This window comes from Manduca sexta, chromosome 26 (assembly GCF_014839805.1).
Source record: "Manduca sexta isolate Smith_Timp_Sample1 chromosome 26, JHU_Msex_v1.0, whole genome shotgun sequence".
Classification (NCBI taxonomy): Eukaryota; Metazoa; Arthropoda; class Insecta; order Lepidoptera; family Sphingidae; genus Manduca; species Manduca sexta.
The window spans coordinates 18,976,078-18,990,008 of NC_051140.1; the positions used below are offsets into that span (position 1 = coordinate 18,976,078).

The following is a 13,931-nucleotide window of genomic DNA, read 5'->3' on the forward strand; positions in this document are numbered from 1 at the left end:
CTTATATGGGCCACTATGACGGGTTTTAACACCTTGTAGGTGGTCGCTATTCGGGGTGATATAGAATATATTCTATCACAAGCAAATCGTTGTCACATGAAAATGAACCTACCGGCAACACGTGTCTTCGCCTTAGTCAGAACTTATACAAATATAATTAACATTAAAAGACATGCTTCGTTTTGGGTTTCAAAGTTAGTATTAGCACAGATGTGCATGAAAAATTTAAAGGCAAACAAAGAAATAATACAAAAGACAGTGTGCCGTGAGTTATGGCAATGTCCACTGGATGGACTGCGGCAGAAGGTCTATCCAAAATGTGGACTTCTTTTTGTATATTTAATGTGCTTTACTGCATTGCAAATGCAGAAACGTATAATACATACTATGGTACTCCTGCTGATAGCAAAGAAGTAGCCAAATTTCAAGCGAAAAATATATCTCAGTAAGTTTAAGCACATTAAACTATAGAAAATGACTTTGAAGCGTGAGGCTACTTCAGAGATCATTACTACGAGTGCCGATGTAAAATTTAAGCAACAGTTAAAATTTCGAATAATCATTACGTACTGAATTATATTCTTCTTGATTCGTAAATAATTTTTATTTGTGTGTTTTTTTAGTATATGCATCTCCAACTTCAAGCCATGTGACGAGAACGAGTGGAGTCGAGTAGACGGTTCCTGCAACAACCTGGAGAATCCTACTCATGGCATGTACCACACTCCGATGTGGAGGATGTTGCCAGCCTACTATAGTGCCGGTTAGTTGGTACCTAATAATCATTATGACGAAAATTTATTTTAATTTAGACATGGAAGCTAAAATGAGGAGTATTTCGTATTCAGAATGGCCGACCATAATTAGCTAGCCATTTATATTTATTAAAAGCTGAATTCTGTTTCTGGACCAGTACTTCAGGAACATCCATCTCTCTCCCTTAAGACGTTTGCTAATTTGTTTGCACTTAGGACACTTTGTATACTGCTTTCAACATGTAATTGTCGTCCTTCATTCGGTATTCAGATTTATTCCGTATTAAAATCTGCGAGGAAGATCCTAATAATAAAAAATTAAGTCTAGTTCGCTACGTCGCAAGTAAATTCTATTTAACAATCATCGTATTGAACAGTTAATGTACTTTTTTTTAACACTTATTTGGAAGTTGGATTAGTGTATGACTTTTGTATGTGGTCAGCTTAAACATTTATGTGATAGGTAGCATTTACTCAGAAGTTATGAAACCGGCCCTAAGCAAAATGTAAATAATGGTATACTTACCGTTTCTTTCAGATTATGAACCAAGAAAAACGAAATCGGGCAAAGACTTCCCTCTTGCGAGATACCTCCGCTTGATGCTCATGAAAGTTGGTGATTCCATAAGTGAAGTTTTCGCTACATCTTTGTCGTATTTCGCTGAATTCGCATTTGGGGATGTGGGATCCGTTCATGATATTCGTAAGTATCTATTTTAAACCTAGAAGACACATATATAGGCCCGGTTTTTAGCATGAACCGGTCTATTGGTTGGAGGGGAACTTTTGAACCCACAGGTATACCTCACATATGGGATATTGACTTCAATGATAAGGCCTAGTCCAAATAATGTAAATCAACAAAAATACTAAATATGTAGGATCATATTATGTATTATAGCGATTTTTATGCCATGTGCGCGGAGGTCATTATGGTCCCTATGTAGCTAAGATTGTTGGACTCCCAGCCACTCATGCACCCGAAATGAATCTATGCACAACGAATTGCATTTTGCTCGAGGATCCAACCTGAGTTCTCTTATCTCACTTCTATTCCATTATGAATGTTGTCAACTACATTTCTGTGTTTTCTAGGTTTATACTTGCGCACGATAACCCACTGCTGCAAACCAGAAGGCTTAACTGACAAAAGATGTACACCTAATTTCATACCAGAGAATGACAACGTACACAGGTTTTCGGGTATCAAATGCCATAATTTAACCAGACCATTATCATTCCAAAGCACAGGATGCGCACCAACTAACACAGTTCCAGAAAGAGTAAGTATTACAATCCGTAATAGGTTAGAATTCCATTTTGAACTTCTAGATGGATTGGATGGATGGCCACCTTAAAGCGAGTGACTTTCTCGTGCTTTTTATGTCTATCTTCAGGATTATATTATTTATCGTGTTGTAAAAACCTGATACCGTTACCGCTACTGACGGAATGACTGGAGCGGTTATACTAATTTCGCCGATCTTACGACCCAACGTTGACGCGCGGAAATCGTCTGAGCTATCATTGGCCTGAGTTCCAAATTCTATTTACCCTACAGCGGCATAACAATCAAAACTTATGGTGCCCTTCTTAAACGCGTACGGGATGGTCACGGAATAATCTATTGCATCAAGTTAGTACCGCGGGCCTATTCCTGCCCTGTGACGCATTGCGATCCATCTCTATAAGAGACTGAAAGTAGCATCCGGACTCCAAAAAACGCAATTGACGTTTAGATTGTGAGACTAACCACCCACATCGCTGTCCATCTCAGTGTCAGTTATTTGTAATAAAGAAGTGAACAGACTGCATTGCTCCCCCCGCGAACCCCTTGACGCCCCAAATAGTCGCTTCTTATGACAGGCAGGGGATACCGTGGCGAAATTCTTTACATTCTAATCTATTTCTATGAAAATATTTTGAAAACCATTTATATTTCAGATTAACTTCGTAACAACATTTTTCGATATATCTAATGTATATTATCACGCTGCGGGATCTATTGAACAAAACAGAGCTTATGAAGGTGGCCGACTTAAAGTTGAGGTTGTTAATGGTGGTAGTTTTCCAAGTGATGCAAACGAAACCACAACTTGTTTCTTAAAAGATGCTGTAGCAACTGATTGCGCCAGAAACGGTATGGATACAGTTTATAGAAAATAAAGTATAACCGATGATATTAATAACAAAAAATATAATCAAATAACCTTTTCAGTACCCAACGGTTTACTCGGAACAAATCTTTTTAGTACATATTTCTGGAGATTGCACAATTATATCGCGGACGCGTTGGTTCTGCTGAACCCATGCTGGGACGATGAGACTGTTTTCAATAATGCGAAGGACATCAACATTGCATGGTACAAGCAGGTTTTGATGTACGAGTTCTACCCTCTCATGCTTGGTAAGTGTTGTTACCCTCTTCCCACACTATATCGTCGCGTAATCATTTCGTACGCATAGTCGCATGTCTTGACAACTACGAGAAGAGACGATTCTGAAATACTCAGTAAAATATACCCTTATAAAGTTCTGAGACCAACAATTTTGGATTACGATACGACCCGTGTGCGAAGGAATTTAGGGATAAAGTCATGCTACAAACAGTATAATATGTAGTTGACTACACTTTCAATTAGGTTTATTTTTTTTAATCTTTATTTAAGGGGCTTGGTCGTTATTTCGCGACTATGTCGCTCCGTACCTCCACTTTTACCCGTGTCTACTAAATTTTGATGAAATCAAAATATTTTTTTAATAAAGCCTTAGCCTCTTCTGATACAGGAACCGACAAAAAGCATTGTAGAACTAACAGGAAACCGATGTCATATGTCACTTATGCTGTCTCTTCGTACTATGACTCTAATTAACGGAGGCCTAATATGCTCCCTCATATTTCCTGATTATCATTCCCGTATAAAGTTAGGCCCGCATAATTCCTTGGGATGTGTAAGTTAAATTTTATGACAAGTCAATATAAAGAAATATGGGCGAAAACACGATCTATGACGCATATCAGTACAGTTATTTAACACTTGGTAGCCAATCTTTTTATAAAATAATTACATGAGGTAGATGTATAAGAAAATGCTACACATAACTTTCTATTTTACAGGTAGAGAAAACATGATAAATAATAACATTATCGGTTGTGATGGTGACTTCAGAGATCCGTATGACAAAAATGTTGATTCTAACCTAGCCATGGAGTTCGCTTATGCCTTACGTTGGTTCCACAGCACGCAAGACGCACGACAAGAGTAAGATATTTTCCATATATTAAACACTCTTTAGCATACAACTGTAAGCCTGGAATGGCCTGTCGAGATTAAATTGTCCGATTGATGCTCACTGTCCACTCTCCACTTTACTTCTAGAATTAGGTTACTTTCTAATTCATTGTTTATAATTATATATCATATATTTAATTATGGCGAAAATTCCTACGTAGTCAAACGCTTAACTTCATAATGAGTAACAGCTTGCTCGTCTCGAATATGAGGTAAATAAAAAATAAGATTTAAAAATCACAATATACTACTGGAGATTCACTTACTAAATCATTTCGAACCTGTGAATGCCAGCTATAATCTGCTTGTAAAATTTCAGAATGTACGACAAAAATGATAAATTCATCAACACGCAAGCTGTAGTGAACTACTCTCTTCGTGTACAAGATCTGGCATTCCACGACACGTTGCTTCAAATGACTCACGGTATTTACATGCAGCCTGCTGGAGGATTCGATGATACTGTACATCCTGATGTAAGATTTCACTTTGCCATATAGTTATTTATTCCTAATGTGTTATGTGTCAAAACCCGAATTTGTAGTCAGATGAGTCACGATAGACCGTTGGTGTGGTGTTATGTTGAAAATTGTAAAAACGAATCCTTTAGTTGAATTTTATTTTTGTAAGTAAAAGTTTGGATAAAATGTTTTCTATTTCTAGATCGCTGATTCTGGTCTTGGTCGACTAGCCAAGGCGTTTGACATCCTCACCGCTGACTTGGCCAGAGGAAGATATTTTGGATTGGCACCTTACATGAAGTACAGAGACTACTGTTCCGACTACACAATCAGTCACGAGAAATTTGAAGATTTAAGCTACATCATGAAACCTAATGTAAGATCTAAAATTGTTAAATTTCCCTCAGTTCGTTCGATTATTCACAAGATGATGTATTAGAGTATCGATGAAAGTTTTAGAGGTATGAGATTAACTAACGAGTAATAACATTTATTCCTCTTAAAATTGTTCCTCGTGATGTTACGATTTTCTTCTTATTATAAATAATTAAATATTGAAAAAAAATTACAGAAAATTGACGAGCTCAAAAGAGTATACGAGAATCCGGAGGATATTGAGTTGATGGCTGGTATGTGGGCTGAAGACATAGGGGAAAATAACCCGATACCACCCACAGTCGCCTGCATACTTTCAAAACAACTGCAGAGAAGCGTGGCCAGTGACCGCCACTGGTATGAAAGACCTAACAGACCTCATGCATTCACTGCTGGTAGGTTTATTAAAAATGTTGCTTTCCCAACATGTTTTATATAATTACAAAAAAAATGTGGATTATACTAGAAATGTTTTTTCACCGCAACAAAAAAACCGTCTTTAAATAGTAGCAACAGAACCCAGAATTTTGGAATACAAAAAGAACTTAACTTTTCTTCCCTTCAGTTATTTTAATGTCATTTTATTAATTACAGACCAATTACAAGAAGTAAGAAAGGCAACACTTGCGGGTATGCTTTGCGCAATTGGAGACGAGGTTTCCATGATCCAACCACAAGCTTTCTTGAGGATTAGCGAGAGGTAAGACGATTAAGATTATATTAAAAGCCACCATAAACTGTTGTAATCGTAATGATAACTGATTAAGAGTATGGAAAATGAGAAGTCTTTTCTTATAGCATTGTTGATTTTTATGCAATATGTCTTTTTTATGTCATTTTATAACTTTCTTGTTCCAGTAACTACAAAGTAAGCTGCGATGAAATTCCGACCATAGACTTCACTTATTGGAAGGATGACAGCTGTGATGCTTACTGAAAAAAAAAAAATTAAATCCGTCTGAACTCAAAATAAAATATTTACATAATTTTTGTTGTTAGTTTCTTTTAACTTTATTTTAGTATTATGTTATTCACGTGACTGCCCACGTGAGTCATTTCCCACAATAACAGTCCTACTCAATGGCGATTCTTTTATAGAAGCAAAAGTCCTGGCTTGCTCTAAAATTATTTACTTATTATTTTATAACGGAAAACTTTAGCCCGAAAAACTTAATAACGCGGGCGGAGCCGCAGGCAAAAGCTAGTTTTGTCTATAATACGAAACATGCGCATTGGATATTATATTCACCACTCTCACTCCCGTTCGATTTTACGGCCTAACTTTGTGCCTGTATATTTCTCTCTTTCATACTTCTTACACATAAATAAAATACACACATGAATAGCTATGGTAGTTTTTTATAGCAATCAGTATCAGAAAATTATCTATAAAAAAACATATAGTTAACAATATTAGGTACACAACGGATTTGTTGTATTATTCGTGGTGAAAAGGTTACCACCTTAATATACGCTGTTTAATAGCTTTGATATTCAGCTGTACCTCACTATTATCATAGCAAAACAAATCCCTAAATTGTGCGGCCAGATACAGTGTATAAAAAGGAATAATATTTTTAAAATAGTACAAGATTAGCAATTATAGGTATGACAGATAAAAACACAGAACACTTACAACACGACCATGAAACGAAATAATATTTTCAATAAATAATAATTCATATAAAAACCCACTGTATTACTTTTGGAAAGGTAGTTTTTGAATCTGAATTATTGAATTTATTTAATCGAGACTTTTGCCTCTATAGATAATATAATAAAATACAGGGTTGCCAAGACTTTAAACTTACATTTAATATAGTGGCATTTATTCTGAGGAATGTTTATTATTTAAATGATGTACTTATTCATTTATCATGAATATCTAAATATTTTAGTATTAGTATAGTGATTATAATGAAATCATTAAAAATATTTTAATATATTGTACTGTAATTTTATTTATCAATAAGGTTGAAGTTGAGGTTATTTTTTATGTTTGTTGCCTCAATACTTTTTACTGGGTAATAATTGTTATACCATATTATACCGTCTTCAAGAATCACTAAAACCAAAAATTTTTTTTAATTAATTCTAACATACGAGTACATTTTACATCTAACGACGATGTGATCTCTTTTTTTTTTTGCTACTTTGGCTTACCCATATCCACAACTGCTTTCTTTCTTCCTATAATATATTTTCACAATTAATGTATTTTATTTAATTGTATTAATAAAAAATAAATAACATCAACATATTCAATAATAAAAAAAATAATTTAAACAAACAGCATTTTTTTAATTGATCAATTAGCTTGAGTTGACGATGAGTATGGTGTACATCTGCTGTCTGCCCATTTGGTGTAGTCGATATTGGGGATGACATCGCAAGAAACTATTTCGTTTCTAAAAAAGATAAAGGCTTCATTAACATTTTTTATTGATGATTTTTCACTGGACCACGCTGGATTAATTGTCCACTTCCCTCGATAGCAATGCATAGCAATTTCCAACTCCTTCCTATCTTTCTGTTTGATTAATTTCGTTGCGGGATAATGACATCTTAGTTCTTCCTGAGACTCGCCGAGCTTCACTGCTCGGTGTCATAAAATGCGTGCCACTGCTGATCCTGGCTTACAGGAGTTGTAGTGGTGGGTGTGAGGGCGGGAAAGTCTCTGCAAGGACCGCGCTGGATGCAGGACGGCTTTAGACAAGTCCATTTTGGAATCTTAAGCTGTGCATGTCGTGTGTTTTTTTATACGAAAACGGCAATCCATCCCACTGCACCTGGTGGTAAGTGGAGTGGGTTCCAGTAGAATGTTGACTGACGAGAGATGTTACCCCTCGCCAGTCTACATAACTTGTTGGAGCCGGATATATATAGGCTGATGACGGAACGTTACACACTTGAGTGGGCCACTGGTGGAAAAGAACAGATTTATAGGGAATGAATCTGTTTTAAATTAATGAATTTAAGACTTAGGTAGTTGCTACAATGTGAAAATTTGCATTAGGTTAGCATGAACGAGTAAACATGAAAAACCTTGATAGTAAAGGAGTCTAGTGTACAGCATTAGTGATCATATAAGTATCGAAGATTTCACTATGTTAATAAGTTGAATATAAATTATCATGCATATTATATACCCTTCTCCTGGTAACTCAAACGCTCTTGGTTGAATTTCGGTTACTGAGTCACCAACGTCGCACAGCATCCTTGACGCAGTGATTTTCCTTATTTCGCCTAATTCAGCTGCAATTAACAGATAATATTATAAGTGTTAGCACAGTCTATGAGTTGGAGATATTACAAGCTTATTAATTTTTGGATGAATTTGACTGTAGTACAAAATAAAAAAGAATACAATAAAAATGAACAATTTTTTTCTAACCAGAAGAAACGTAGAGCAAAGGATACAGCTGATGCTTTAACGAGAATTCTAGTCATAGTTCTACAGAATGCAGTGGTCAGATAAATAAAAATTACAACTTCATAATATCAGTATTAAAGTATTGCACACGCTTATCATTACCTTCAGAGAAAGCATTTGGTCGGTCAGCTCTTTCATACCAATGTCTATCAGATTTTACGTTGTGTAAGAGCTGTTCTTTGACAATGCAGTAGAAAGTGGGAGGAACGAAAGCGTTATCCATCAGCTCTTCCATCCAAACTCCAGCTAATAAATCAATGTCTTCTACACAACTGTATTTAGATTTCAAAGCTTCTATTCCCTGGAAATGGTAATAAACATTTAATGGAACAGTTTGCTAGTATATATCTTCCCTTCTTATAAAATTGGGTTCTGTAAACGGAATGGGAAACAATAAAAGAAGCATAATTATGTTGTTAATTGAGGTGGCGTCCACGCTAGTCGATATTTTTCTTGGTCTTTTATTATATTTAACACTTAGTGCAGTGGTTTCTTTGCTGTACTAAAATTAATTATAAATAAAAAAAAAACCTTCATTGTCTACAATTTGAAATTCATCTTCATCTGTAGATTATAACTAAAAATATACCTAATCTTTTCTATTGACTTACCTCGTTTGATATGATTCCTTTCAATTGATTGAAGGAAGAGATTTTGTCTCCAAAACAATAAGACCTGTAGTGTATGTATGATGGCATACCGAAGTGCCTCGTTTTGGCTAAATCATTGGTTAATATATCATTGGCTCTTTGGTACCGTCCTAGTCCAAAATTCAAAAGCTAAAAATCAAATAACATTTTGGTTTTATACTTTTCTAATAGTTTTAAATGGTATTATTTCGCAGTAGAGAAAATTAAAATATTTTACGTTACTAATATTTTTTTTCATAAGAGAGTAAACCCAAGCAGTGTTTTGTTTTAACTATCAAATTATAATTTGAGATGTCAACGTAGGTGCTGTCAACTTATTACGAAGAAACATTATTGCCCTAAATATAAATATAGGTACATATACTGCTTTGCCTATATTATTTAAAAACAAAAACTATGAAATTTCTTACGTCAGAATCTACCGCATGGTCATTCACCCTGCCGCTGGGCTGCCTGAAACATCCTTGAGTAACATACGCCATGCGACCTTCTTTTTTTAAAAAGGCGCTGTTTGAATTTACGTTCACCATGGGGAACGTTTCATTGAGGTAAACACCGTTGGCATCATAAAAGCTGCAATATTAAATATGCATTGTTATTTGGTGATTTTTCATCTGAAGTCTAGCGAACCACCGATTTGTCTGACAAGCTGATGCAAGGAGTGCCGTACGCTATATTGTAAAATAAAAAGATGTAATAAAACAAATAATAGTTCATTTTCGGAATTCATTCATACAGCGCGTGCTGCAGCGTGCGTTGTCGCTCGGCGGCGCGTGCGCAGGCGCGGTCCCAGCGCGTGTTGGCGCGGGCGAGGTATATGCAACAATGGTATACCGAGTGTAAACACGATAAGCGCTTTTATCCATTGCCTCCCTAAAGACGCATTTAGTAGTCGCTAATGTGTTGGCGCCCTTGATTCCACTTATCCATGTTTGCAATGGTATATTGTACTAATGTTCGTCACATGGCCATACGAAGATAGACCTTACTTCAATAGTCCTGCCTGCAACTTATGCATCCAACGCAATACTGCTGGGAATTCCATAGACATCCGGGGAACCTCGGTCTCGTCGTAAATATCTCTGAAGCCGTATGACTCTGAACTGTTCAATAGGACTTCATCTGCTATAAGATTATGGGCACCTGTACAAAAATGTAATATCGATGCTATTATTCCAAAAATTGTATTTAAGAAAAAAACGGACATTCTGTTCGCAAGGAGTTCATATTCAAGGAAACAATTAAAACATACTCAAAGGTACGATATTTGTATCTATTAATATACTCGGACAAATCTGTTGTTTCGTATCAGTTCCTTTTAAGATAGTCATCAACCATCACGTTCGCTATTTATTTTATAAAATAAAGACTACCAAAAACAACCTACCCATTATTGTCGCCATCAGCTCATAGTACAATATCTGGCTGCCACAAGCTATATTAATTTCTCTGGCTGCCACGAAAATTTCATCATCAGTCCAACAAGGATTTACTTCAAACAATTTTTGGGCAATATGATTATGAAAACGCCAAAATAAAATGGTACCGACAAAAGTCTCGCTGAGCGCTACGTTTACACCAGCTGAAATAGATATAATGATATATATATCAATATTATGTCTCAATATCTGTTAATTTCAATGATAAATTTTTAGGTAACTTACTTGTAGGTGGGAATACAGCTCCATCAACAATTTCAGTGCGAAGGGTTCCATTGGTGAAGGTCCTTCTAGCTGATTCCAGAACGTTTCCGTAGATTGGAGACAAGTCAAACATCGGCGTTGCATCTACAATCTATTACATATAATCTGATATTTATGCCGTTAGACAGGCAGCCAGTCTTAAAAAGCCGATTAATCTTTTAAAAAAATTGGTCGCTTCTCCTCCACTACAAATTAGGATAAAGATGGGTAAAATAAGTTAAAAATAAAGCCACTTTTTCATTTTATTGAAAGTATTAATGGGTCGGCTTGACCAAGATGGTATACCTATATTTGCGTTCAGACGAATAGCCGTACTATTTCGATAGAAAGAAATCGATTCAAATTTTGCATAACGATTGTTAAGAGGATGAACTTACTCTAAGGGGCGTGGTATTTGAAGCAAGACATCCTGAAGTTTGGAAGGTAAGAGGCCTCGTCATGTTGAGGCATACAATATCGGTGAAACGAAGGACGTAGTCATCAGCTGGCACAGGATTGGGGGCGCATTGGGGGTCGTTAGCACCTTCTGGCTTACAACAGTACGGTCTCCAAGAAACAAAGTTTACTGAAAATGCGAATCGTATCTCAAAACTAACTCTCCCAAAAAGTTAAAATGAAATAACAATTAAAAAATAATACAAAATTTTCCCTCTTCGTAACGTCAATTTGGATGCTCATATTCCTCCACGATTAGAATGCAAGTGGAATGTATACAAACTTCGCCGATCTTATATCCCCTTCTACCATGCTTAGGTTATACAATGATTCCAAGGTTATTGCTATTATCGGGCACGAATTCTCAACTCAATATTTGTTGAATGGAATATATCACCAAGTGTTTGTCCTACCCGAAAATCGAATCAAGAACCTTCGTAGAGCAATAAGGCGTGAAGATAAAGATAAAATTATCAACGCAAATTACTGGTATCCTGGCTGCTGGTGATATCAGACGCGAAGAACACAGCATAGTGAGTTGCGCTTATGGTGAGTTTGTCGTCATCCACGCGACCGTCAACCAAGAGAGTGCGTCTGACGTCTCTAGCACCGACCAGAGCATTTCCGGTACACGCTGATACTCTTGGATCGAATACTGAAAACAAATCAAGTAATAAATTGTCGTTGTGGCAACTGTGGGATTTTATTTGTGAGAGATTGGAATGAATTAAATAGCAAACAAATATATATGTTTTGGGCCTACTCACAAAAGTTTCAAAAAGCATAAAAAAATATTAGTTGCATCAAAAGCCGTGGAGTGCATTATGGTCATTGAGCATGATGCAACATATATTAATATGACATCATTTAGTTTTAAAGCTACTCACTTTACATAATTGAATTTAAAGTCTACTACCTTTACATAGTCGATATTAATATATCCCTATGATACCAAGAGATTTTGTACGACAACGATTTTGTAGTAATTACCAGTGTCAGAAGTCCTGTTGTAATCCGCCTCTAGTAATCTAAAGTAGGGCGTACGTGTGGCTCCTCTGAACGGGTGGGCTAAATTATTGCACGTTCCATCAATACGTCTGGATTCACTCGCATCACATTTTTCGACAGCGTTTGTGCAATTTCTATAACACAAAAAATATATAAAACATCACCAGCTACAAGTTAAATATTGCCTCGGCAATAGAATTCACAACAGGAATCCGGGTCAAGTAAAATCATCACTATAAATTAAAATACCAAGGCAAAAATAAAAAAGAAAACTGCTAATATTCCTTTAAAAATAAATACTTACGCCAAGGTTCCATTTTTTGTGTACGTATCAACGTCATCATTAGATAATTTCGTACCATAGTAGGAGCTATAATAATCAACGCCATTCGCTCGCAAGGCAAGCAGTAATACCAAAGATACTATAATACTTTTACACCTGTCCATCATTAAGGCTCCAGTGAGACAATGAGGTAATTCATATACATTTATCCGATTCGTGTGTTAGCTCAGTTGCTTTGAAAACATTTGTTAAGTTGTGTTAATTAGCGGGTTGTCACGTGTATGAATAATAAATTAATCAGTATCATGAATAGTGAAAATATAAAAATTTGCAAAATAAAGTGGGCCTCCATATGCATGAGTCCATGTGAGAGTGTACCAGCACTCATTTATTTTTCCGCAGCATCAGGAAGGAAATCAAGCAACGAATACTCTGCTACTAGGATCAGGAATGCAAGCATCAGAGTTTTGGTAGGAGATAATTATAACCAATATAACTACTAATTCAACGGGCGCTCGGAAGACCTATCAAAGCCCTAGCGAGTTTGCTAGCCGTGAATCCGAGTTGGCGAACTCAGGATGCCGGCTTCCAGTCCGCTGTATTATACCTACGTTGTTATGTGATGCTATGAGAGGTGTGGAACATGTAAGTACAGTCAATGCTGGGTTTAAAGACATTGAAGCGACCACCCAATTGTCACTATACCAAATAATGGTTGTAAACAATGCAATTTTTTTTTATTGCTTTGAATAACGAGACAAGCTTGCCGTTCGCCTGATGGTAAGCGATATAACCGCCCATAAACAGTACAAACACCATCCAACACCTTGAATTATAGAATTGTTTGGTATTGCACTGCGCTCGCTATCTTGAGATATGAGATGTTACGTCTTGTTATGTTCAGCGCTTACATTGGCTACAATATCCTTCAATCCGGAACATAACAATGACTAGACACTGTTGCTTGGCGGCAGAAATAGACATTGCGGTAGTACTTACCCGGACGAACTCTCACATATGAGGCACTTACCACCAGTAAGAAATAAAAAGACCATAATATAGAAATAAAAATTTGATTACGAGTTTAGACTAGTTTGCAAAAAATTGGAAACAAAAAGATTATCGTAAAAAATCTACTTCATCCGTCGTCAATACGTGCAACGCCTAAATATCATAAAGAGCAGAAAATTTTGCAAATTGCTAATAAAAAATAAATCATTCTTTCGTCATTTATAGCTTCTTACATAATAATATGGATTGAAATAATATTTTGGCTCAGTGATAAAATACGACTGTTAGCCGATAAATTTCAATGATACTAGTCACTTTAACCGAAATGTAGCTTTAACCGGAGTCATTGTATAGTGTCACTTTGATATTACGTTAATAAATGAAACCACATACTTATAATCTTGAAAATAACACATGCAAAAAGTCAAAATTGGGATTATTGTATTGGCGTATTGTTAGCAGAGGTAAAGTCGAGTATGTGGTATCATTTATTAACGCAATATCAAGATGACCCTGTTAGGCAT

General features: G+C 36.0%; 2 protein-coding genes across 2 annotated transcripts; one reads left to right on the plus strand and one right to left on the minus strand.

Annotated features, from left to right (window-relative positions):
- Window positions 1-224: 224 nt before the first annotated feature.
- On the plus strand, window positions 225-5,874 carry LOC115448481 (peroxidase). Its single transcript, XM_030175906.1, has 12 exons — window positions 225-445; window positions 624-763; window positions 1,294-1,458; window positions 1,851-2,038; window positions 2,700-2,895; window positions 2,974-3,162; window positions 3,874-4,018; window positions 4,368-4,524; window positions 4,712-4,885; window positions 5,081-5,279; window positions 5,479-5,584; window positions 5,743-5,874. The coding sequence occupies exons 1-12, from the start codon at window positions 273-275 to the stop codon at window positions 5,819-5,821; spliced, it is 1,911 nt and encodes a 636-aa protein (XP_030031766.1). The 5' UTR covers window positions 225-272; the 3' UTR covers window positions 5,822-5,874.
- A 1,317-nt stretch (window positions 5,875-7,191) lies between these two features.
- On the minus strand, window positions 7,192-12,567 carry LOC115448482 (peroxidase). The gene is made up of 12 exons (XM_030175907.1): window positions 12,418-12,567; window positions 12,096-12,247; window positions 11,593-11,760; window positions 11,048-11,235; window positions 10,632-10,761; window positions 10,355-10,549; window positions 9,957-10,110; window positions 9,378-9,540; window positions 8,929-9,096; window positions 8,420-8,618; window positions 8,034-8,139; window positions 7,192-7,292 (listed from the first exon to the last, which is right to left on the minus strand). Exons 1-12 carry the CDS (start codon window positions 12,561-12,563, stop codon window positions 7,193-7,195), a joined length of 1,869 nt encoding a protein of 622 aa, XP_030031767.1. The 5' UTR covers window positions 12,564-12,567; the 3' UTR covers window position 7,192.
- Window positions 12,568-13,931: the final 1,364 nt, after the last annotated feature.